The sequence below is a fragment of the Tinamus guttatus genome, unplaced genomic scaffold (assembly GCF_059628265.1).
Source record: "Tinamus guttatus ecotype Peru unplaced genomic scaffold, ASM5962826v1 Tinamus_guttatus_pri_ptg000296l, whole genome shotgun sequence".
Classification (NCBI taxonomy): domain Eukaryota; kingdom Metazoa; phylum Chordata; class Aves; order Tinamiformes; family Tinamidae; genus Tinamus; species Tinamus guttatus.
In genome coordinates, this window is record NW_028288830.1 from 500,030 (window position 1) to 525,625 (window position 25,596).

Genomic DNA, 25,596 nt, shown 5'->3' on the forward strand with positions numbered 1-25,596 from the left:
TTTCCTGTAGTTCATCTTTAAAATTTATAGATTTTAAGCTTTCTAGAGTCTGACTTCAACTTAAGGATATAATTTATGCTAACACAGTGCTCATTATTAAAACAGTATGGCTTAACTGGGAAAAATGCCCTTAATGTCCTGCACAGAAAAGTAGGAGAACTGTAGAAAGGCTTCTCGTAGATTGTGAGAGTAAAAATATTAACACCTCTGGATTAAAAGTCTTTAGAAAAATCAGCAAATTAAATGATAGTTCTTCCTGAATAGAAATCCAGTATAAAATTATTGAAAGCTTTTTAACTTCCTTACCTTTTCTGCCCTCCTCTTTCCTGCCCTCCTCCTTGGCCCCAGTAATTTCTTTAATTAAAATACTCCTTTGCAGGGGAAGATAAAGCTTGCAGAGCAGTGCCAGGAGTCACTCTAAGTGACGGCAATGTTACCCTGACAAACCTGAGCTGCTTTCCAACTAATTAATTGGAGGACAGGAACTCAGAGTGTAGGGTAAATTGCTTCTTGATTAACTTGCTATAGGAAAAAAATACAGAAGGATAATGGGCAATCCTGCTAAGATTAATACCTAGCTGGCATTAACAGCTACCGAAACAGTAAGACCTGATCTTGAAGGTCTTTCCCACCCCTAATGATTCTGTGATTGTGAAGTTGTATATGTGCTGCAGATCTGTGCTACCCGTGCCTGAACAGGTATGGGCATTGGGTATAGCCTTCCACATGGGGCAGTGCGTCTTGGCAATGGGATTTCTTTTATCCAAGTCACATCCTCCATAGTTTTCTTTGTAAAAAGACTCTGGGAAACATAGTACCTGCTGGCTATCTATAGAAGACAACCTGTAGAAACCTTGAAAACACTAAAACAACACGAGCTGTTGCTCTGTGTCTGTTCAGGTCTGCCAGCCAGACTGTTGCAGCCCGTTTGGTAGGGCTGCAGTTCTAGTCCAGTTTGTTTTTACTGACAGGTATGTTTTCAGCAGGTTTAGCTCCTGCTGCCTTTGTACCCAACCCCTACATCATCAGTGCCGCTCCGCCGGGGACGGATCCGTATGCAGCTGGACTTGCAGCAGCCGCAACCTTAGGTGAGACACCTTCAGTTGTCATTCGGTGCCATTTCTGTACCCAAACGGGCCTTAACTCTGCGCTGACTGTGGCTATCAAATATTAGTACACTGTAAGTTTTATGGAGAGATGATAATGTATATCAGTGTAGTGCTTTGACTTGAACATCTGGTTTTCTCTAGATCAAATATGTTAATTATTGTATAGCACTTGTTAAGGACAAGAGCTAAAGCAAACGTGAAATTAAAAACTTCTGGAGGCAAATGTTACTTTTTTTTTTCTTGTAACTGACAGTTTCCTTGTAACTAAAAGATACTTTTGAATACACACTTGTTAGAATGGTGTAGGATGTGTTTCCTGCCAGGATAGTTATGTCTTGTTGCTGTTTAGCTTGCTTTACTGCACTGTGATACCCCTCCCCTTCTCTACATGTGTCAAGCATTTATGCTTTATAGGTTCTCTGAGTAAAAACATCCGATATCCGCTGTGAAGCTTAGATGATAAATACGTAGTTTTTCCAGATGGCAGAGCCAAGATGGTGGTTCTTGTCTTCATGCAAGATCCTTCTCCCAAGTGTACTGGTTTCTAAATCCTTTCCGACTGTCATAGCCCAAGTTGTTGCATCTCGAGATGACAGCTTGGTAAAACAGCTTCTCCGACGGCACGAAGAGCACATCGCGTGCCGAACTATCACTGCGTACATCACAAAGTTTGGGCCCGAGTGGGGAAAACAAAAGCAAAATTTGTCCTTGGGTAGGTTTACGGCCATTCCTCACTTCACGTGAGTCACCTGGAGGTGTCGTCTGGATGTCAAATCACATCTGCCTGTTCCACAGGAGTGGTGGGTTTCAGTCGCGCCTGTGCTGTGCTGCCGCGTTGCATCTATATGTGCAGCTCGTGTACTTAATGTAAACCTTTCCAGCTCTGGCACAGCTTGTACCAGATCTAACCCAGAAACTTAGGCAGAGCGCTCTGCTCAGCACAGCCCACGTCGGCGGGTGGGTACGTGACTTTTTGTCATGTTTAACAGCTGTTACATAACCACTGCTTAGCTTTTAAGCTTCGGGGCCAGTCTGAGGTCAAGCTCTGAAATGGGATTGCAGCAACTGTTACCAGGGTGCACGGTGTCTTTCTAATGGCTCATATAAAAGTGCGTTAGGAATCAAGGTGATGTTAAGATGTGGGCTGTGGAATTTGTTGGCTGTTGCAAATTTGTTGGCTGCCACGAATTTGTATGCTGATTGCCTAATAAAAATGAAAGGTGAGCATAGGTAACAGCGTGTCGTTGCCAAACAAACGAGGCAGTGATTAAAAGGAAGAAGGCCAAGAGCTCGACTACGAGGAGGTTTCCAATAGTCTGTGAGTCAATAAATGCTCATGTGATGGTGAATGATCATTTTGGTGCTCCTGAAGCAAGTGCTCATTCTGTAAGTATTTGGCTCAAGTTTAATGGAGCAGGTTAGTGTCTTGATTTCATAGAAAGACCACATGTAACTGCTGCCAGATTTCTGGGAAGTAAACAACCTTTTCTGGAGCACATTTTCCTTTTCCATTTCCTTTTCCTTAGCAATGATGAAGTTGCAATTACATGAATCTGTGATAGAGGTCTCATAAATTTAAATTAGGTAACACACAGCTCAGAATACCTAAAGCATCTCAAAACCATGCATCAAAATCTATACTTGAGTAGTTTTTAATCCTTAAAACTCTTAAAATCAAAAAGAAGTGGTGTGCAGTGTAGTAAGTGTTATAATTCTGAGCAATGTGAGCTGCTTCACCAATCCCACGAGTTTTTGGACTGTGAAAGCTAAAAGCAGCAATCTACCAACCTTCCCTTCTAGTTGGTGTTTGTATTAACAAAGGTTTTAGCAACGATCTACTCCATTTGGACTCGAACAACTTGGAAAACCTTTTTCTAGGTAATAAAAATGAGTGATACACTGCAGGGGTGTGGGACTATTTCACTATTTAGAGCTATGCGTAAACTCCATTACCAGAAAGAGTCACTGATTTGTGTGGGATTGCTGTGTTGGGAGGACTGGCAGAAGTAGTTAATGAGATGGAAAAATGAAGTTGGACTTCTTACTAGTTTATTGTCCACTGTCCCTTCTAGAAAGCATGGGAATGTGTGTGTCTTGTGGCTAAGAGAATTCTTCTGTCATTTTAGAAGGATGTTACTAAAGAAAAAAAAAGGAAATCCTGTCTTTTGTAAGTCAAGTTGGGCAATGTTGATTCCCTCCAAGATGGTTTCGATGAGTAGAGGTGATTCTGTCCTTTGTAGGAACGTTGATGCTGGAATAATCTGGCCCAAGGAGAAACACGGTGCTTCTGGATGAAGAGTAGAGTCTGTCTGGGGGCATGTGCATTTGGCCTCTCCAACTTGGGTTGCTTCGAAGCCTTCTCCACTTGGTTGCTGCACATCCCTCCTCACACTGGGGTGATGGGGAGCATGTGCAGCTGCCTCTTCCCCAGCCAGCTTGGGCACATGGCACACAAATGTGTCTTCTCCTCTCCTGATCTGTGGGGAAGTTCATGTGGGTTTCTCCAGAATCACTGAGTTTGGCTGTTTCCCACCATCATCCAGAAAAGACCCCAGTTTTGGAGGTCTGCTTGCAGTACGGTTAATTCTGAAATGATCAGCTTGCAAATCAACACTAGTAAGTTAAAACCTTGCATTTTTCTGGCATGGAACTCGCATATTGGGCAGTGGCAGTGACCGCTTCATCCTGGCGGTGGCCAAGTCCTAGTCCTTGACAAGAAGCCTGGGATATTTGGTGCTGTTTCTGCAGCAAATAGATAGGGCTTCTGGTTGAAAATGAGTTGAGTGCAAAGGCTGAGATTAAAGGGCTTAATTAATTTTGCTAGGAACACACTTCCAGCTGGGTTTGCTAATGGTTCTCCAAAGGACAAATTGTGGTTGCCCATGGCCAGCACGCGAGGAGAGGAGTGACACCTGGATTCAGAGGCACTAGGATGGGCTTTATTCCTTGCATGCACACACGTGTCTTTTAATAAGTGTGAAAACAAGGGTAGTATCTCTTGAAACGAGGAAGGATTCGGCCTGTGGGTGCAGCTCTGGCGATGACGACTACCTTGCCCTCACTGAGAACCCTGTTCGCTGCTGAGAGCGTCACCGTGTACTCAGGTGAGCTGAGCCAGCCTCACAATGCACCGCTCTTCGAGCCCCGCTGCAAACTGCAAAGATTTGCACCTCCTCCTCTTGTTTTTTAAGCACTTAAGGCCTTTGCAGGTCTGATGAGCCATCTCTAGCTAAGAAAAAGCCATCTGGATACACTTGTGTGATAATTGGAACCATGATGAACTGGGAGGGATCCCCAGATTTTGCCCAGATACAGGATGTTGGGCCAAAAACAAGTTAGTTTTTCCAGTAGACCGTACAGGCAATAGAGCTGCAATGGGTTTCTTAGGCTTCAGTGTGAGATACAAACATGCCCCTTCATAAAATCCTAAACTGATGGGGATTGCAATGATTTAAAAAGACCCCACAGAACGAGACTAGTAGGATAAACTAAACTACTATCACATGTAGATGAGCGCCCTTCATTCCCTGATAAAAACCTTGAAATTCAGAGCTGCCATGTTTAATGCCAAATTTGAAATGAAGTATTTCCAACTATTGCTGGTAGCTTGTGGTGTGGATTGGAGGAGCAGTAGTTTATACATGAGAAATCCAGGCTGTTGGGCACCCGTTTTTGCATTGCTTTTGCATTAGATAGCAGTTCTATTTGAGGCAAGGATATGTTATTTTAAAAAGTACTTGCTGGATTTTGTTTCTCCCTCTTTGTACCCAAGCTGCAGTCATCGATGTCTTTTTTTGTCTCCCTTTTACCATCATCCTTCATTTTTCTTGGAATAATTTAAGTCTCTGCTTAAGACACGTGATGAATATGAGCATTTAAGTTCTCCTCGCAGTGACTTCCAAATTGAAGGATGTAACTCATAGAAATACTTAATGATTTGCTTAGAGCTCCAATGCAGTTTCTCTTCACATAGAAGCTATTTTTACTCTGTAAAAGAATGTGTGGTCTAAATACTTGTTTGCTCTGTGGTCTCAAATATAAGCAGTACAACCCTTGGGATCAGGGGGAAAAGTAAGATAACAGCACAGACATATATGCAAACCCACTAATGGGTTTAATGTGATATTTGTTGGGAAGAACTGCATCGTTGGCGCAGAGGGCTCATTTCTTCTTTTTATGCCAATCTTCCCTGGCGAAAATAATTAAGGATATAGTGTCCCGAGACGTGATATAACACAAAACGAATCTGCAAAAGTCACACTTCTGATGCTCTCCATGGTTTTTTTCCTCCCTCTTCCATATAACCAGCAGTTTGGGGGGAGGAGGGTCCATGAGAAGATCTGTGATTTCATGAGCTCTTTTATGGAGTTTTGCAAATGCAAAGCAGGACAGACTGGCTAACAAAACACATCGTACACATTCGAGAGCCGGTGCTGGCCGTTTGGGAAGAATTTTCCTGTAGTTTAGTTTGGAGGGACTTGTGTCTCTGCTGTGCTTAAATGAGCTCCTTTGTCCAAACTTTTGTTAAGAGATTCCTTCATTCTAAAAAGCAGGGCTCAGCCATAGAAACATGAGGTTTCAGCAGGATCAACAACAGCAGAATTTGACCTCATCCACTAAGGTAATAACAAGGAAAAGAGGAAACTTGAGTTCTGGTTTGCAGGCTGTTTTCAAGTGAACAACCCAAAAGACACAATCCCCCTGGACTTGCAGATTATTCCACACAGATTGCCTTAAAATAGGATTTGTTCAAGATGACATTCGAGTGCTTTTGGGGGCCGTTTGCAGTTTGTTTAACACTTGTCACTGCAGGAGTTCATGGAATCCCCTTTGGCGTTTCAGGCCCAGCGGTTGTCCCTCACCAGTACTACGGAGTCACTCCGTGGGGAGTTTATCCGGCCAGTCTCTTCCAGCAGCAAGCGGCAGCCGCCGCGGCCGCCACCAACTCGGCGAACCAGCAAACCACGCAGCAGACCCAGCAGGGCCAGCAGCAGGTAAGTGGCCAAAGTCCCTGCAGGTAAAACCATTCACAGAGGAGCCAGTGTGGAAGACTCGCAGTTTCGAGCTTCTTACCCTCAGTTGCAAGCAGCAAAAAACCCCCCTGGCCTCTTGCAGACAACGGGGAAGAACTATTTTCTGTGCAATTTATACATAGTTGGCCTTGCTGTGTGGTACATGGGATTCCTGTGGCTGTGAGCTCTTTGGTACACTATCAATCTGAATTTAGCAGCGAGGGTGCAGTGGATAGAAGCTTGTGCCACGTTCCTGTTGCTCTTGACTTGGATAACCCATTTTGGAAGCTCCTACCGGAACAGTTGGGAGAGGAAGATCTTTTTTGATAGGCACAAAAATATGGGGAAAGCTGTTCCTGATAAAGCAAAGGTAGTTTTAGGACAGATTTGTGTGTTTCCTGCTGGAAATAAGAATAGGAATAATGCACCAACTCTGTTAAAGAGGAGAAACTGTGAAAAGTAGAACTAGCAGCAGTTAGTGTTAACATTGGTAAACCAGCAGGCTTGCTGATCTGCATTGCAATCTTGTTTCAGTGCAGCTCTCTGCATTGAGCTGAAGTCCTCTCGTGCATTAGCTTTTAGGGAAAAATCTCTAAGAACAATCAACACAAAAGAGTCCAAAATGTAGCAAGAGGTTTTATTAGAGCTAAGTCAGGTTAAAATTAGGTTTAACCTAACTTAGACCTAACTGAAAAGATGAACACATAAGAAACCAGCAAAAAGCACAATAGATAATGTGGTGTGTGAATTTTAAAGGTAAGGATGGGATGATACTTCATGTAAAATAGATACCTGATGCAGTTGATAGAACAGATGTGCTGTGAATTTGTTGCCTTGGCGAACACTTCGCATCGGTGCCGTAGTGGAAATTACCGTCATACAACCCAGTTTCCTGTGTGCCAGAGTATTGTTATGAAGAATTTGAAAATGTGGGTTAAATACTAAATGTCAGTAAATGGCATGGTCTCGTCATGAAGATTGCTGTAATGTATATGAGAAAGAAGAGGACTTGATACCTAAAAGAAAATAAATGAAGGTTTTTCATCCGAACCACTGCTGCCCTTGAAGTGTGTTAGCAACGAGTACTCAGACTGAGTTATTTACCTGGTATCTTTTTTTTTTTTTCCAAAATACAACAGAAAAAAGCATGAAAGGATCACTGGCAGGTGACTGAGGGGAAAATTCTCCTTGCATGCTATAGCAAATCATGTGTTTGGTGGGATTTGCACCCTCTTAGTCTGCTGGCAGCGACAAAATACTGGATGGCATCGCTTGTTCTTTCACTCTTTCATGGGAAGTCGTGTTCCTCTTGATGAATCACAGCACAATTTCTTGTTCACTGTGTGTCTATGCTTGGAAAATGCCAAAAGGATTTAACCTAGATAAATTACTGGCTTTAGTTAAAGTAAGCAGTTTTAGAGTTGGGAGTTGAGGCAGTTGCGCTTCTTCAGATGACACCAATGTTGATTTAGTAACTTATTGCAGGAGAAAGTGGAATTGAGAGGAGAATTAGCACGAAACAATAAACGTTTTCCTTTGCTTTAGTGAGGAGTTGTCTTAAACATTGTATAAGTTTGTGTAGCAGTGCTAGTTTACTATTTAAATTCACCTTTAAAAAACAAGTAATCCAAATGTTCGAACTACATTGATGGTGAGAGTGAATTATTGATACAAAATGTATAATGAAGTTCAGTGCTAAAGGGGTTGCACAGGGTAGCGTGGGGTTTCTCCGAGTTGGGATCTGCAGCACTTTTCTTCTTCTGGAGCTCAGGAAGGTTTGTAAGGTAGAAGCCAAGATCTATGTGCAGGTTTCCATTGGTGGCTCCTGCACAGCCCCAGGTGGGTTGTTTAGTAGAGGATCTGTGCCTTGGGGGGAAAAAACACCTTGGTGATATTTTTGAGCAGCAAGGAAGCTCCTTCTTCATCTTAACCTGAAGAGTTCCTTCCTGGTCCCTGTGCTTTTGCGGTGTCAGGCTTACGGTGTGTGAATTTATTACCTGTTGCCCAGAGGACCACTAAAACAAGAGCAAAGAAAGAAAGAAATCGCAATATTTTGTATTATTGCAAGGCCTTTTCAGATCACGAGAGCAATAAAACACATGGGCTTCTGGATGAGCCCTCAGGAGGAGGACACTTCCCTTCTCGGCCCAGCGAATGGGCAGACCTGCCCGGCTGGCACCGCGCTGCCAGGAGCGCATCGGGCACCCCTTGCCCTGCCGCCAGCTGAAAGAGTATGTCAGATATATCAGTCACCCATAGCCTTGAAAAAAAGTATTTTTTTCGCTTATCTAGCCACAAAGCAGTTACGAGAGGGGTGCACACATGTGTGTTGCCTCTAATGCAAACCTTGCTTCTGTAAAATTCCAAAGAATTCTTTTCTTTTTCTTTTTTTCTTGGGGGCGGATGTTCCAGCTTTGACAAAGAGCCAACTCTGGGATTTTTATTTAAATTCCCCAACCACAGTGTTGTCTCCTGGTCTGTCGGTGCTCGGGGTCATTTCTTTTTTTGAATAACTTCATTGAGCGACGCATCCGCTCCCGTCGGCTTGCAGCAGCGGGACACGCTGTGTCCCTAAAGAGGCAGCCAAGTTGCCTGCATTAAGCGGCTCTCGAGCGAGTGTCACTCTGGCCTTGCCACCCGCAGTAAAAGGCTTTGCAGACAAGTCCTGTCACAGGCAATTACAGCCAAGTTCACTTTGCTGCCTTCCCCCTGCGAGCGCATGGCCTTAAACCGCAGGAGCGACGAGGAGGAGACCGTGTGTCACGTTGTGTCAGTATTTCCAGTGAGTAAGTGGCATGTCACGGTGCCACCATTTGCATATGCAGGCTCCCAAGTTGGAAAAATCCCATGCTACCCTGTGTCACCGGCCCACAGAGCCAGTCAGGTGTTTGCTCAAGTGGGTTTTAAAGGATGATTTTGTGTTATCCACAACGGGACAGATGACTTGCACGAAGGACATTTACTGAAAGTCTGTCGAGACGCTCGAGAAGGCCAGAAGATGAAAGGCTTCCAGAATATGCTCAGTAAACTCAGACAGAGCGGTCTTGGTTTCATTGAGTCTTCTGCTTTTATCCACAGTAGAAGCTTGTTCCAAGTAAGAGGGGAAGATGACCTGCTAGGTAGGACGTGACTGCTGCTGGGTACCAAAAACTGCTCATCCATCCTGCAGCAGAGGTGCCTGGACGTGTCTGGTGAGCGCGGTGTCACCTGGGTCTCAAACACGTCCTTGTTTGTGTCGTCTTCAGGTCCTCCGCGGAGGAGCCAGCCAGCGCCCGCTGACCCCGAACCAGAACCAGCAGGGACAGCAGACCGACCCGCTGGTGGCCGCCGCCGCCGTCAACTCTGCCCTTGCCTTCGGGCAGGGGCTGGCAGCGGGGATGCCAGGTAGGGACCCGGCAGCTTCTCCGGAGCCCTCGGAGCACCTAGAAGGTCCTCTCATGAGTCTGCGCGGTGTCGTGATTGCCCGGCATTCAGCAACGTTTAGTTTTTAGACTATAATTTATACAGTATATATTATATATATATATATATAGTATGTATTTTTATACTCTAATTTCTATTTCTATAATTTCTTGTTTCTAATCTGTGTATGCACAAGGAGTTGAAGTCACTGTTAGATGTGCACAAAATCTGTATGCAGCATTTAAATGGAACAGGTTTAGACCCCTGTGTTATCACCTGTGCTGCTGTCCTGGAGCATTAGCCCTTATCTTGCTCAAAGGAATTGCTGGCTTCCTTTGAAACGTGCTTTTAGGTACTTGTGTGGATCACGGTATCTTATGTGATCTTTATTTTAAGATCTCTGGGATGCCTTAGTCCCATGGATTAACTGTCCTTCCATCCCTGCAAGGTGCTTGACTTTAACAGAGCAAAGACTTCCCCTCCGTTGTCCATGAGATCGTGGGGTACAAACGCTTTTGGCGTGCAACACATGGGATATTACTGGAACTGCAAAATGCAAAGATGAGCATTTTGCTTTTTGAATAATGGACAAATTTGTCTGATTGGCCCCATGCAAGAGAGCCTGATTATTTCAGCCTCAGGTCTTCAGGTCTCCTCACTGGCAGCATCACAGGTTTTGTTACGCTTAAAAAGAATGCTCCAGTGTGAATGGTAACACTTAAGTAGTTTCTAGGTGTGCTTGTTTGGTGCCTGAATAATAGCTCTATATTGCTGAAATTTTGATGCTCTGTGCATTACCAGAATTATTTTAAAAAATGAAAAAATATAACAATTATTATTATATATTAGTGGTAGTAGTATGTATTATTATAACTAGTATGTATTTGCACCATGTTAGGATAGTTGGCTAAGTGGAAAAGCTTTATTAGTGAAAACTTCATTAGTGTAAAAATATTGGTATGAAAGTCCTGAGCTGTGGAGACAGAAGGCTTTTTCGCTTCATTAGAAGAAAAACTCTTGTCTTCTTTTCCCCCCTGTTTTTTTTCGGCCTTTTCTGATTTTCTTGTAAAAATGCTGCTCAGTGTGAGCCGGCGCACGTGTGCCGTGTGCCCAGAGCCTGAGCCGTGCGTCTCGCGTTCCCCGTGCAGGTTACCCGGTGCTGGCTCCCGCCGCCTACTACGACCAGACGGGCGCCCTCGTCGTGAACGCGGGGGCCAGGAACGGCCTGGGGGCCCCCGTGCGCCTCGTGGCCCCGGCTCCCGTCATCATCAGCTCCTCGGCGGCGCAGGCAGGTGAGTCCCGCTGCAGCCGGAGGCTCCACGCCGCTCCGGCGATGCCGCTGCTCCGCGCGGAGCCGAGCCGGGGTCCCGCTGCGCGGCGGCCGTGATGACCCGCCTGCCCTCGCGGGGATCCCCCAGCCGGGACCCCTGCTGAGAGCCTGCTCTGTGCTCCAGGCCTGAGCCACAGGAAAAGACTGAGAATTGCTCTAGACCCGACCCTGTTACTTTGCCAAGCTGCTTCTGTTTTTTTTTTTCACTTTCGAGGTGGCTGCAAAGCAAAAGGACTTGATTTTGGTGTTCTTTAGTGCTGCAGGGTGGGTTTCATCATTAATGGGTCATTTTGGTGTTTTCAAAACCTGCCTTTCTTAATTCAATACTTGAATGTGTGGTTGTATTGATTTAAATATTAGATCTTGGGAGAAAGGTCACTTTTTTTCCCTTCTTAGATCTCCTGCGCTCCAGTAACAAAGAGAGCAGTAGTAATAACTTGGCAGTGTCAGCGTTCAGTGAGTTTATGCAGAGGATAGGTAGAAGACCAGGAGACTTTGTGCTGCTTTTACGAGCAGGGACGTTTTTCATCCTGAGAGGAAAAAAAATATATATATATAGCGTATGGAAAGACCTTGCTAGGTTTTAACCTCCAGAATTGATAGGAAAACGGATTTCTTTCAGCCTCTGCTTCCAATTGCTTTTCCCTGCAGCGGTCGCGGCGGCCGCGGCTTCGGCTAACGGGGCGGCCGGCGGCCTGGCCGGAGCAACGAACGGACCGTTCCGCCCCCTGGGAACTCAGCAGCCTCAGCCCCAGCCCCAGCAGCAGCCCACCAACAACCTGGCGTCCAGCTCCTTCTACGGCAACAACTCGCTCAGCAGCAATTCCCAGAGCAGCTCGCTCTTTTCCCAGGGCTCTGCCCAGCCTGCCAACACCTCCCTGGGCTTCGGAAGCAGCAGCTCTCTCGGTGCCACGCTGGGCTCGGCGCTGGGAGGCTTTGGAACAGCAGGTAGGAGTTTGCTGCATTCTGCATGGGGAAGAGGGAGAAATCACCGTGGCCAGGTGGAAATATTGCTGGAGGGACTGTTTAGACTTCAAAACCTGCTGATGAAGCTTCTTCTAGTGGGCGGTGTATTAAAAGTAGCAAAATCAGCTTCTTCTCAGGCGCGTTTGGTGACGTTTGGTGTGTTATACAGCCGTGCTGGGACAGATTCAGCTGTGTGAATACATGGCCCGAGGGATTGCAGAGAACAAAAATGCTCTAAAAATCAGATTCCTGAAGTAGGGAATGGAATTCGCCCCTTCTTAAAAAAAAAAAAAAAAGAAAGAAAGAAAAAGCTAAAAAAAAGGGCATGTTTTGAGATTGCAAAATTGACAGACTTGTACCACAAGCTGAAACTCATTTCAGCTCTAAATTTATGGATCCTTAAGGAGCAGCCATGTCAGACACTTGCCCAAACTAGGTGGAACTTCACACGTTTTGCATGAGGTGCTGGACAGCTTTGGGGTTTCCTCGCTTTCACTTGCTTATTCTTGGGGGAGATGCTGAACTACGAAGGCATCAGTTCCCGAGCCTGGGTGCTAAGTCCAACCTCAGACTTGAGCAGCGTTATCATCTGAAGTGCTTCCACGTGTTACTCTGGGAATTGCTGCTATCATAAGCAAAACCAAGTCATTTAGAGTGCAAGAAAAATGATATGCCTGGTTTATTTTGATGTATTTGTTAGGCAGTTGAAGACAAAAGATTTTTCAGAATAAAACTAAACCAGAAAGATGTATGTGGGTTGGGGTTTTTTTGTTATTTCTTCTTTCTCGTTTTTTCTTTGTTTGAAGTAGAGCAATTGTTTTAATTACTGTTTAGTCTTAGAGGTAGTAATTATAGCCTGATTTCTCTGCTTTCGTCAATCTGAAGGGCAAGTCCCAAAGTGCCTTTTGAGCCTGGGCTGGCAGAAAAGATTGATATGCTATCACTGGATCAGATCTCAAGTTTTTCAATAAGTTACTCAAATATTTATTCTTAAACCCAGCCTGAGGATTTGAACCATCTTGGATTCTGGTAAATGCCTCATTTGCTGCTTTCTTTGCAGTTTATTCAGCTAATTGGATTCAATGACTAGTTTGTTCAAAGCTGAAAGGCTCAAACTCGTTTTCCCTCAACCTCTGAATAAAAATATGAGGCTGCTGCTTCTAGAACTTGGTGTGCAGATGTAAAAAATAACTCCTTCATTACAGGCCCCAATTCCACTATTTATCAAACAAGATTTTAATGCAAAATTGATTTTTCCTTTTTTTCCTCCCTCTGAAATACGCAGTGCATTTAAGGACAATTTATTTAACTTGCAAGAAAGCTCTTAAAAAAAGGTGGTTTAGTGTGTGTTAAATTGAATTTTGATTCTCTGGTGCAAATAGGAGTGAAAAAGAGATGACTCCTCAGCTGTTTTCTAATGTAATGAAAGGTGAGAACAAGACTTAAGTAAATGTGCACTAAGCTTAGACATCCTCTTAAGTAAACACGAATAGATAAAATCTCGCATTGCATTTATTTTATCTCTGTTGGTCAAAGAATAAAAGTGAGGCACAGTAAGGAGATCCAATATCTTCTGTTAAGCCAAGGGATGTGCTTTGAAGTATACAACCCCTCTTCTGAAGATTTGAAAGAAAAAAGCAGGTGTGCCCCAAAGCCAAAATGTTCACTGTCATTTCTCATCCCTGGCTTCCTTCACATACACTGTATCTTCTTGATCTTTCTGCTTTTAGATATTTGGGGCCGTATTTATTGATGTGTTCTGCTAGCGCAAAAGCTGCCGAAGTGTGAGTGCAAAGGCAGGATTAGAGCCAATTATTTAAATCAAGGGTTTCTGCTTGCTCATTAGAAACATGATTTTAATTATTGCATTTCACTTGGGCACGTGCATGCTTTAGGATAACAGCAGCCTGGTGCCGTACAGCTGTACTAGGTGCTGCTGAATTGTCGTTCTGAAGGTACCTTTGCTTGTCCCGGGCAGCTTGCTCACGTCTCTCCTTTATTTTCTTCCCCTTTTCAGTTGCTAATTCCAACACTGGCAGCGGCTCTCGCCGGGACTCCCTTACAGGCAGCAGCGACCTGTACAAGAGGACATCCAGCAGCTTGACTCCTATAGGACACAGTTTTTATAATGGCCTTGGCTTTTCCTCCTCTCCTGGACCTGTTGGAATGCCTTTGCCCAGCCAAGGACCTGGCCACTCGCAGACTCCACCACCTTCCTTATCTTCACATGGGTCATCTTCAAGTTTAAACCTGGGTAAGAGTCTCTGCCACTTTTAGGGGCTACCTAATATCAGAGATTGGTTGCTGATAAACAGCTCTCCTCTTGTGCAGAGACCTGACCCCCTGTCCTGCTGCAGTGTAGGTGAGATACATGCCATCCAGTTGGCATTCAGAGCTCTTATTCCTGGGCAGTTCTCAAAATTGCCTTTTCAAATGGAAGCCCACAAATCTTTGCCTTATGAAAAGCACATCATTGTGTGGGATTAAAAGCTACGTCTTCGATAAGAAATTATAATTGAGCCAGAACTTCTACGCACCATAAGATAGATTTTTAAAATAAAGCAAATATTAAAAAATAAAGCAGTGCTCTTCTGAAATACCCAAGGTGTTCATTTTCAGGCCAAAGGAACAAAGAAAATGACTTATTCTCTACATTTGCACAAAATAATTCAATATATGCTCTAAATGCCACTTGATATTGCTTCTGTCAAGTATCTGTCTGCATATAACAAAACATTTGGTTATCAGAGCACCTCTCTTGTATAGTGCTTGATGCATAAGACTGTGTATGCATATTTATCATGTTTATTACACTCATGTGGTAAACTTGATGCTGGCTAAAGATTAAGATAGAATAGCAATAAATACAAATTTTCAGCTTAAGCTTACATTTAAAACCTTTCCTTGTTCTTAGATTTAGTAGAACTGGAAGGGTTTTTAGCTTCCTTTATGTGCTTGTACAGTGCTTATGCTGACAGTTAAATAGCAACGATAAATTAATGCTGAGGACTAACCAGATTCAAAGTCTGGCACTAGAAGAAGTCTGTTGCCCCTGCGGGCAAACAAAAGAGAATGAATCTTAAAAACTGGATCAGAAAAAGGTTAATCTGCTCAAGAACAAGTACTGGTGAGAAAGCAGAGATACCATTTACATACACAGACTGTGCCCCAAAGCAGTTAGCATGTGAGCTTCCCATTTTGACAAAATACTCCTCTCCCTGTAGCCAGTTTTTCGCAGTGGCTGACTTCATGCTCAGCAGGATCTCTTGGAAATAACTGTGTCTGTGTGGTTTTCACCTTAGAATCTGTGCAAGGTCATTTAGGTTTTTTTCCATGTTTATTTTTCATCTATAATATAAGTTACAGTGTTAAGTGAAGTCAGACTTCCCTTTGGTTAGAAGATATATTCTAGTGCTCCAGAAAGAGCAGGGGCATTGCCTTTTTTTTGTTGTTGTTTCATATGAAGCATGAGGCTGCCTCCTTTTTGAGCTCACTAGCAAAAGGAGTTTGTGTGAAGAGGGTGAGGAAAAAAAAAATCTAAAAAAATAAAAAGATAAGTGGGAACTCTCCAACAGGTTGTTTGCAAGGAAGAATTAGAGCAGTCGTCTTTCAAAGCAAGTCCCACTATTGTATCATTCCAGGGAAGCCAAGGTGGAGGAGATGTTTCCAAGTAATTTGATTTCAGGAGTGCTGGATGACAGCTGAAGCTGCCCATGAATCTCATTTGCAATCACTTAATCCGTGGGTAAATGCTGCAGAAATAAGGCTTGGGCTTTGCCGTGCGTCGTGGGTGTGGAAGTTGCTCCCCGTTTGGTTTAGGGGGCTGCACAAAGCAGGGAGAGGTTCAGCTCCTGCCTCCTGCCCTTTCAGCTTTTGGAAAACTCATAGCTGTGCAAAATGGTGCATATTTATCAAGTTAGGCTTTTTTTCCCAGTGTTGCAAAGTGACTTTGTGAAATACCCGGGCACTTGCAAGTACCTGAAATAACACGCAAGCAATTCTTGCAAAAAGGACTACTGGAAGAGGAAAACTTAGCTGAATAACAAGCTTTGTGCTCGAGGGTATCTACAACAGATAGGTAAAACACCTGTACATGCACTTTTGGGCCAGAAAAAAACGAAAACTGGCCAGGGAGCTGGAAAGCAGTGAGCTGTGACCAGCTGGGCGGGCATCCGGCCCTGTCTCTTCGTCTTGTTGTTTTCCATCAGTTTCCTGTCTCTCATACCAAGACCTCCTACATTTCAGGGCGTCTCGGGGACCTTAGGAAGTTCCCCTGGAAGCTTGCTTAAGACCTGCTTTATTTTCACACAGCAGCTTTTGTGTTCCCTCCTCTGTTTTTTTTCTTTTTCATTCTTTTTCCCACTTCTTGTTTCATCCTCTGGTTGTCCTTTTTATTCCCTTGAATTCAGTAATTCTTTCTGATTAACATCAGTCTCATAAAGTGTCCCAGCAAGCATGGAGAAGATGACTGACCATTTCAGAATAGGAGATTCTCAGTCCTTATGGCCACAGTGTGAGTCTGAATAACTTCTCAGTTTTGGAGGCACCAGGGTAAGGAGTCTGTGCTCTTTGTGCTCCCCAGAGGTTGATGTGTTTCTATATATCCCAGATGTTTAAGCAAATACAGGCTTTTTCTTTTGGCTGCTTAGACCATTTGGAGGTCTGTGCTACATCTGTCACTTCCTTGGACACAGGAGCAACTCAGGTGCCACCCCAACATCTTCCAGGCGTCTCCTCTTTGGGATTTTTGCCCCTTCATCCTATCTCAGTGTCTCCAAGAGGTTTTCCAACCTCCTGAAGCAGAGGCTGTTTTGCCATAGCGATGGTAAGGTCCCATTGCAGCCTCCTGCCACCACAGCAGCTGCTGGAGAGACCTCACGCACCCAGGCACGAAGGACCGAGGTCCTGTGAGGTTTGTGATGGTCACAGGTGGCTTCCTGGTGGCACTCGCTGTATTTAGGAAACCTGTCACCCCCCTGCCACAATCTCTGATTCTCAGACCAGCACCAAGTGCCTGGATCTGCAGTCAGCCCCTCTGTTAGAGGAACAGCAGTCTCCAAAGAGACAACAAGATTTTGGTGTGAAGCTTCTGTTGGAGAGGACGTCCTCTGGGCACGCCATCCTTCTCATCCTGCTCACCTAAAATCATACTTGGCAAAGCCGTTGGGGATACTTGGCCAGCAGAGGGATCCCAAGCCCTGGAAGAGGAGGAAAAACACTCGGCAAATCCTACCAGAGCTCTGAGAAGCAACAAGGCAAGCGAACTCGGAAAGAGAACGGATCGCCAGAAATACGGCCGAGAAATCAACATTTTTTGGTGTTAAGCAGGTTACTCCTCAGCACCTACAGTCTCCTAAATAAATGAGGAATTATTACTGATTCCCTGCTGCTATGCTGCTTTATTCAGTGGCTGTCTTAGTGTAGATGAAAGTTTTCAGGGTATTTGTCAAAACCAGGGGTTTTCTGGAGGTATTTGTTTACTGGGACTTATTTGTTGTTATTCAGACTTTTCCTTGTGACATCTATTTGCACTTAGCAGAATAGAGAGCGACTTTCTAAATCCCTGATTGTTTTACTCATTTCTGGCTGCCTTTCTGTCTCCTCGTTTCTCCTTCCTTCCTGTCATGGTGGACCAAACCCACCATTTTGGTTTCTTTGAAATTAGTCTTTTGTGCAGCAACAGGACAGGTGGGGGAAAAATGATAGGAAAAAAGAGTGATTATGAAACAAAAGTGAAAAAAACAGGTAGAAAAAACGGTGATTTTGTCTGATTTATACACTTTCCACACAAAGCCAGGAGCAGAAGCCTCTTATAGCCTCTTTGCTGAAATATGTAGCTCATCCTCACTGAATACGACGGTGCTCCGCTAAGGAAGAATGCTTGAAGAGAATCACCCAGCATCACAGAATGGTGATTCTTTGGGCAGCCTGTTCCAGGGCTCTGTCACCCTCCCAGAAAAGAATTTCTTCCTCATGGAGATGCAACTTCCTATGTTTCAATTTATACCTGTCACCCCTTGCCCTGTCACTGGCCACCACTGAGAAGAGTTTGACCCCATCCTCTTTACATTCTCCCCTCAGATATTAACACGTATTGAATGTGTCCTCACCAAAATTAATTCTGGAGCAGTTTGTCTAGCTTGTTTGGAAGCACTTGCCAGCTCTTTGGGTAAAATAAAAACAATTTTTAAAAAGTGATTTAGAAGTAAAACATCCTGCTCAGGTTGTAAACGCTTTTGCAAATGACTCCTTTGACGGCTTCATCCTTGGAGATGCTTTTTCCGTTGCAGGAGGGCTCACGAACGGCAGCGGTCGCTACATCTCGGCCGCCCCCGGAGCGGAGGCCAAGTACCGCAGCGCGAGCAGCGCCTCGAGCCTCTTCAGCCCCAGCAGCACCCTGTTCCCGTCGTCGCGCCTGCGCTACGGCATGTCCGACGTGATGCCCTCCGGCCGCAGCCGGCTGCTCGAGGACTTCCGCAACAACCGCTACCCTAACCTGCAGCTGAGGGAAATCGCCGGCCACATCATGGAATTCTCCCAGGATCAGCATGGATCCAGGTAGGTTTAAGACCCTTGTGCCTCGTGGGAGGCTTTGGAGACGGCTGCTCTTGGGCGCAGCGTAGTTTGCAGGTCGTATCTTTGTGAGAAAGCCATGAAGCCAAGCAGTGTAACACTGTTTTTATGCTATCTAAATGTGTTTGCAAAGTTTCCTCTCTAAGGAGCAGCCTTCTTTTCTCATAATTTGCCTGTTAGTCCCATTGGCATAGCCCAACTCTTTAATTTTAAGGAGCTGTGTGGGCATGAGACTTTGCAGTGTTCCCCTATTGAGATTTGCTTTGCTTGGAAAAGAGAGATTTGGGGCTGCTGACCGGTGACATAGGCACAAACTGTCACCATCCAATAGCTGTGACACATGGGAACACCCAAGCCCGTTTGCAGAGGAAACTACGTTCAAAAGAGGCTGTTTTTTAAGCAGCTGATGTGTGAGGCTCTTGAATGGACTTGAGATAACAAAAATGGTGAGTGTGTACGTGCCAGTGGCATCACAGCAACCCTATTTTCCAGGTTTATTCAGCTGAAACTGGAGCGTGCTACCCCAGCAGAACGTCAGCTCGTGTTCAACGAGATCCTCCAGGCAGCTTATCAATTAATGGTTGATGTGTTTGGAAATTACGTCATCCAGAAGTTCTTTGAGGTAGGTCTTCGTTCCCCTCTTTGCTAGGGCTGTTCAGGTGCCTTCTGTCTTGAGGTAATTGGGTGGGCTCAAGTAAAACTCCAAAAAAACCTCGGTGTTTGTCTGAAAGGATGGACTCTCTGGCAACACTGATGGTCTTCATCTCCTCGCTTGTGGCTGTGTTGTTTGATGGAAAGCAATGGTTGATTAGATGCCCATTTCTTATTCTGAAGAGCGCTCAGTTCCTTCTACACGAAGCTGGCCGTGATTCTTTTACCCAGTGATTTTTATAGCACCTGTGTCACGAGTTTTGCTGCTTTAGTGATCTGGTGCACATCCCTCCTCTGGTTGCAGCACCTTGGACTCTTGCATTTTCTTCTGCATGCCAGAGGTATCGGACAAAGAACAGCCACCTCTCTTGTGCCTGTTCTGATCCATTTAGTTTTCGTTATTATTATTTTGATTGGATTTTCTGTCTTTCCAGTTTGGCAGCCTGGAACAGAAGCTCGCCTTGGCGGAGCGTATCCGTGGGCACGTGCTGTCCCTGGCGCTGCAGATGTACGGCTGCAGGGTGATCCAGAAGGCCCTGGAGTTTATCCCCCCAGACCAGCAGGTAATTGTAAGTTTCAATTTTAACTTTCTTCTTGATGTTGAACGTTCCTTGCTGTTTGGTGCCGTGAACCTCAACCTTTACATTGTCTGTGGCTGGTTTCCCATTGATTTGGTTTATGGTATGTGATTTTTTTTTCTTAATATTTAATGTGCATGACCAGTACGTGATGCAGTTCGCAGGGTCTTGTCATCTTACTGTTCCACTTAACAACGTCAGTTCTCCGTTGAGTCTTGTTGTTCCCTGCCATCCGATCACCTAGTCTTCCTGCTGGGAAAAATAATAGTAAAATGGATGATTTAGATGTCTTTGCCAGCAGTTGGCAGAGCTCTGCCTGTAGCATTCACTGAGCTGTGGCTGCTTGAATGTATGGGCCGGTGGTCTCCAACAGTCGGACACAGGAGCAACTCCTGGGTCCTGTGAAGGCAGAGCAGGCATTGGATCCATGTGGGGAATAGCTGGAATTCTGCTCAAATCAATCCTCTCAAATAAAGCAGTTCCTCTAGATTTTCTTTACAGAGATTTGAGATGAAAATTCCACTGTGCACGCCAGGAATCCTAATGTGAGAACCTCAATTTAGGTTAGAGAACTAGGGGGTGGAGGGGGAGAGATGAAGAAACAGCTGGGTGAAGCTTTGGCCTTAGCACAGCCCTGTGTTTCAGCAGTGGCAAGTCATGGTCCAAATCGTGGCACTGCTGGTCCACGTATTTAGATTATTTTTGAGTACTCTCTGCTCTTAAAATACCCATTTATTTTGGATGCGACAGTGAAGTTTAACACTTTGGTGGTGTTGCTGAATAATCAAGAATCTGCAGTTCTGTCTTTCCCAGTCATGAAGCTTTTAACCTGTCCATACGTTACACTAACCATACGTAAGTCTCATTGACTTTGCTTCCTTAATTACCATACAAAATTGCCCTTCTTTCTGAAATTGCTAGCAAGGTCTTATCCTAGCGATGACTCCATTTCAGTAGTGTATGAGTCAGTCAATAAATAAATAAAACCAGAAAAAGAAAAGTTAATAGCTTGAAGTTTGGACATTTTAGGCGTTTTTCTTTTAGAGAGGAGGAGCAAGGGATACACTCCGAGTTCACGTGCGTGGGTGTTGGTGCAAGCTTTAAAACTGAGTGTAATGAGCAGCAGACATCAGGCCCTGGCCGTTTGTTCCCCGTGGATCTTGGTGGTGCTTTCTGCTTGTCTTCCTCTCCCCCCAATAGAACGAGATGGTCCGGGAGTTGGACGGCCACGTCCTCAAGTGTGTGAAAGACCAGAACGGGAACCACGTGGTGCAGAAGTGCATTGAGTGCGTGCAGCCTCAGTCCCTGCAGTTCATCATCGATGCATTTAAGGGACAGGTGAGTGCTTAAGCTCTCAACTCTTGTTATTTGTCTCCTTCAGTGCTGCTTTGAGGAGCGCTTTTGTAGCCGTAACTTGGACACGTCTTTGGGTTTTTAAATCTGTGCACAAATTGGAAGATTTGTGCAAAATGGGAGCCTAGAAACTCTTTGGTTACATCTCTGTTGCAATTTTTGTGCAAGTATGATACAATAAAGCAGCCATTCCCCCCAAAAATGCTGCTCTCCTGCAACATCTGATATTTCTCACTGATGGGGAGCAAACAAGTCTCTTGTTAATCCGCATTCACATTAAAAGTGGGGAGCAGAGATTTGGGTTGGACATACCTCAGTATGATCCTTTGGTGAGGTTGGTAGAAGACTATTTCCCAAGGGTCCCAAACCAAGGGGAAAACATGAATTTTGTCTAGGAAAAGCCAGTAACTCATGCTTCATTCTCACGTTTTATTTCTTCTCAGTTATCCTCTCCTGAATCGACGTCCTGGATGTTGATTTAATTGTGTAGCCAGCTTTATTCTTGTTACAGTTGGCCTCTTTCATTACAGAAGAGCCGTCCTGGGCGTCTCCAGCTTCACCCTAATTGGCTTTGGAAAGAGGGCTTTGAAGTGCTGAGGCTTTCACTGCAGGGAGGCCAGGAGGACCTGGGCTTATTAGAGCAGGAACCAGGAGCCTTTATTAGTTTTTCTGCTCCTGGAGCAGCCGGACTTGCTCGGTTATGTCCAAACAAGCAGGAGCCAAGCTGGAAACTTGCTCAGCAAATTTGCCAGTTAGAGTTGGGTGATGGGGCCATCCTTTGGAGCTGAGAAGGCAGCCGTTGAGCTGGGAACCCTGTTGATAGGGAATTTTATCTTTGACATCCCATTGATACCACAAAACTTACCACACACATCCAAGTAGTCAAGCAGAATCTTTTGCTGAACATATCTATACACACATGTATTTAATCTTTGTGTTTCATGCTGTTTCTTGCATAGCCTTAGCTGGGTTAATCAAAACCTTCCAAATCAGTGTTTTAGCACAGCTTTGACTGCTGCTTGGCTCTCCCAGTGCTTTTATTAATCGAGTCACGTTGCTGTTGGTTTCCTGTGTTGCGAGTGGAGATGCTGAAGGACAGACAGGGACGTGACGTGCCCAGCGCTCCCGCGGCCGCGGGGAGCAGACGTTTCTGCTGCCAGTTTATGCCACCTAGAGCTGAGCAGAGATTCAGGGCTGGCAGCAGCTGCCGAGTGTTCGGTGAATTCGGGAAGTTTGCCAGGATTCACGGGGACTGACGGCCGCGTTGCTGCCTGTGTTTGTCTGTGTCGAACGCAGGTTTTCGCCTTGTCCACCCATCCGTACGGCTGCCGCGTGATCCAGAGGATCCTGGAGCACTGTCTTCCCGAGCAGACTCTTCCCATCTTGGAGGAGCTTCACCAACACACTGAGCAGCTCGTCCAGGTAGGTGCAGCTGCTCTCAGGTGCTTCTTGACTACTGCCTTGCAATAGGAAGGCTGCCAGCAGCCTAAGTGAGGCTGGAGTTACAGTGCTGCTGGGGTTGTGTGGACATAACAGCTCCATTTCTGAGGAGGAATGGGGAGGAACACGGCAGACAAGAAACAACACGGTCAGCAGTAGTTTGGGCTATGTGTAAACATCCAGAAGGCATCAAAGTTGTAGTTACTCCTTACGAAAAGTATCTCAGTATCGAGTGGGTGTGTGTCCAAATGCTTCACCCCAGAAGTTCCAATGCAAATAAGATCCTAAGGGATTTAATGTGAAGATGCAATTACTTTTAGGAAAAGATATTGCTTAGTAAGTGGGGTTCTGATTAATGGGTTGTTTTTATGCACGTCTCCTGCCTGCTTGCTTCCCTCTGCAGTTTTCTGAAAACTCATGTTTTCTAGGATTCTGCTGTCAGACACCATGAGTATAATTCCGGATGAGTATCCTGTATACTCATGTGTTAAGCACATGGAAAGTGGGAAGAGGTTGGGCATAGAAGTGCCTTTGGTTATACTAAGTGAAAAAATACACATCCTGTGGTCTAAGTATACACATATTTGGAATAAGAACACACATATGGACACTCTTGTGTAGTTAGAACCATGCCTTAGCCCTCCACTATGTGTTTTCTTATTCTAGATCTTGGAGAAATCCAAGAAACTTGAAATAAGCAGTTAATGACACTTAATGATGAAGTGAAATCGTTTTAAGCTTTTCATTTGATACAAAGCATTAGTGTTTTTTCTCCTGATGGAGGTGCAGAATGCATATTTTTGTAGAAGTAGAAAGCATTTACATGACCTAAGCAGTAGATATTTGAATTAGTGTCTAGTCTAAGTGTGTAAGTCTTGATGCACATTGGGAACTACTTTGATACTAATGGTTCCTGTCCACATTTTTGTCCCGCTCTTCTGCTGTCTCTCAAAACAGGATCAGTATGGGAACTATGTTATCCAGCATGTACTAGAACACGGTCGGCCTGAGGATAAGAGCAAGATTGTAGCAGAAATCAGAGGCAACGTGCTCGTGTTGAGTCAACATAAATTTGCTAGGTATGAATTTGTTCCTTCAAGTCTCCACACCCTGTGGACACATTCTGGCCTTGCAGAAGAGTTCAGGGATGGGGTTGTAGGTAGGTGGAAGGAGGTGGCAATAACTCTTTATTTAACAGCAGGATGCTCTTTATAACTGCTTAGGAGCTGGGACGAGCGATTGGCAAGGTAAGTTGTATTGTAAGGAAGGGTGAAAATATCAGAGTTCTAATCCAAATCACTGAGCTTGACCAAGAGTTATTTTTTAAGTGGACTTTATACCTTGGATAGCAACTTGTTGTAGAGAATTTCACTAACTCCAGAAGGCCTTGTCTACCCAAGGGAAATTACTGGAATAACACCTCTTTTTCATTCCCTGTTTCATAAAAGAATCTGCTCTTTCTATATGCTAAGCCTTGCAGGCATTTTGAGATAAATGTATAATGATAACCCATTAGGGAAGCTGAAACAGTCTGAGGTTGTTGCTCCAGATGCTGCAGAGCCAGACGTGGCTCGAAGCAAGCCATGCATGGACAAGAATTGGAAGGAAGGTGTCTTAATGCTGGTTTCTTGGAGGGAAGGTGTCTTAATGCCATTTTATCGGCGTCTTCCTCCATGGCTGATCCTGCTCTCTGTTTTAGCCTTCTTTCCAGATGTGTTATTTAGTATATGATGTCTCCCGAGCTGAGTGCTGTTTGCGGCAAATGACTGTGATTTTTTTCAATTCAGTCAGGGGTGCAGAAGATAAGGCTGGCAAAACTCTCCCTCCCCTTTCCCATATCCCATTTATGGATCTCCAGAGAGCAAAGGCCAGTGATCTCCTGTGTTCAGGAATCTGGGAAGGTTTCTGTATTCTCTAAGCTGTTCTGTTCCCGAATTGCATTTCCGTCCTGTTTTAACCTTGTACCTCCCTTCCCGTTGAGCTCCTGTATTGAGAAAAGCCAAAGAAGAGCCCGAGTTCTGCAAAGGGGAATGTGGGAGAACAGACATTACTCTCCAATCCGGTGTCACTCTGGAGATGCCCAAATAAACCTGGGGGACAGAAAACCTGGACTGCTGCCAGTTCCCCCTCAACTCCCTGATCTGAAAATGTGCCCTGCGAATGTGTCCGTGTTCCTTGGGCTGCTCTTCTGCTTCACGCTGCTGGATTTCCATGCCAGCACATACGTTGTCCCCAAATGATCTGCCCTTGTTAGAAGCTTAAGGAGAGTGACTTGGGATTGAGCAGAAGACCTCGTGAGGGTGGTTGGTGCTCACGGGCTGCCCTTCTCTTACCTTTGCAGCAACGTTGTGGAGAAGTGCGTGACTCACGCGTCCCGCACGGAGCGGGCCATGCTGATCGACGAGGTGTGCACTATGAACGACGGCCCTCACAGTGCCTTATACACCATGATGAAGGATCAGTACGCCAACTACGTGGTGCAGAAGATGATCGACGTGGCAGAGCCGGCGCAGCGGAAGATCGTCATGCACAAGGTGAGCGGTGCCACGGGCTCGCAAGGGCGCGGGACTGGTTGCCCGAGAGAGACGGAAGGTCCTAGCGACGACGACGTTTCTGAAATACCAAAATGTGAAATAATGAGCTTGGGTTTTAAAATCAGTCTGTTGCTTGCAGCGCTCTCTTCCTGACCTAGTAACCTAGTTCCCTGCCCGTGATGTAGTGAATAATGAAACGTCGGAGGGATTTTGGCTGCGGCTCCTGTGCCTCGCGGTGCCTTCCAGGGCCTGGCAGTGATGACGCTCTTGCCCTCACTGGGAACACTGTTCGCTGATGAGAGCTCTACGTACTCAGCAGAGCTGAGCCAGCCTTGCAGACACTGGAGCCCAGCCCAGAGCCGCTGCCTGTCACCTCCTGTCCCAGCTTTGCCATCCTGGTCGGAGAGTCAGGAGAGCCGCTGGGATCGTTGTATCAGCAGGGCACATGTGTTATTCCTAACCAAAAGCAGGCATGTGGTTTAAATACGCCTCAGGCAACAATGTTAGTTCTGTCTGAGGCCTAGGAATCACTCAGAGAAGTTCTTTTAAACCAATTTATTTTGGATTAATACAGATTTATCAGGAAAAACTAATTAAAAGGTCTCAACAAAGGGATAGGTGTAGCTAAAGTTGGAGCAGAGTGACCTG

The 25,596-nt window shown here is 45.2% G+C and overlaps 1 protein-coding gene and 2 non-coding genes across 10 annotated transcripts in view; all 3 read left to right on the plus strand.

The window, feature by feature from the left end:
- Positions 1–25,596, plus strand: part of PUM1 (pumilio RNA binding family member 1) — a 61,877-nt gene that overhangs the window by 34,620 nt on the left and 1,661 nt on the right. For 3 of the 8 annotated variants that reach the window (XM_088527920.1, XM_088527921.1, XM_088527926.1), the window contains 13 exons: positions 972–1,088; positions 5,952–6,103; positions 9,367–9,505; positions 10,672–10,815; positions 11,505–11,801; positions 13,837–14,073; positions 18,110–18,377; positions 18,885–19,014; positions 19,478–19,612; positions 20,822–20,959; positions 22,271–22,396; positions 23,372–23,493; positions 24,756–24,948. In XM_088527920.1, coding sequence (XP_088384046.1) covers positions 972–1,088; positions 5,952–6,103; positions 9,367–9,505; positions 10,672–10,815; positions 11,505–11,801; positions 13,837–14,073; positions 18,110–18,377; positions 18,885–19,014; positions 19,478–19,612; positions 20,822–20,959; positions 22,271–22,396; positions 23,372–23,493; positions 24,756–24,948 — 2,198 coding nt within the window. The remainder of the gene's footprint in view (positions 1–971; positions 1,089–5,951; positions 6,104–9,366; positions 9,506–10,671; positions 10,816–11,504; positions 11,802–13,836; positions 14,074–18,109; positions 18,378–18,884; positions 19,015–19,477; positions 19,613–20,821; positions 20,960–22,270; positions 22,397–23,371; positions 23,494–24,755; positions 24,949–25,596) is intronic. The other 5 variants (XM_088527922.1, XM_088527927.1, XM_088527923.1 and 2 more) reach the window with 4 other exon arrangements.
- On the plus strand, positions 4,143–4,228 carry LOC148594111 (small nucleolar RNA SNORD103/SNORD85). Its single transcript, XR_015913568.1, has one exon. It is a non-coding gene; the product is annotated as a small nucleolar RNA SNORD103/SNORD85 (small nucleolar RNA).
- On the plus strand, positions 25,197–25,279 carry LOC148594112 (small nucleolar RNA SNORD103/SNORD85). The gene has a single exon (XR_015913567.1). It is a non-coding gene; the product is annotated as a small nucleolar RNA SNORD103/SNORD85 (small nucleolar RNA).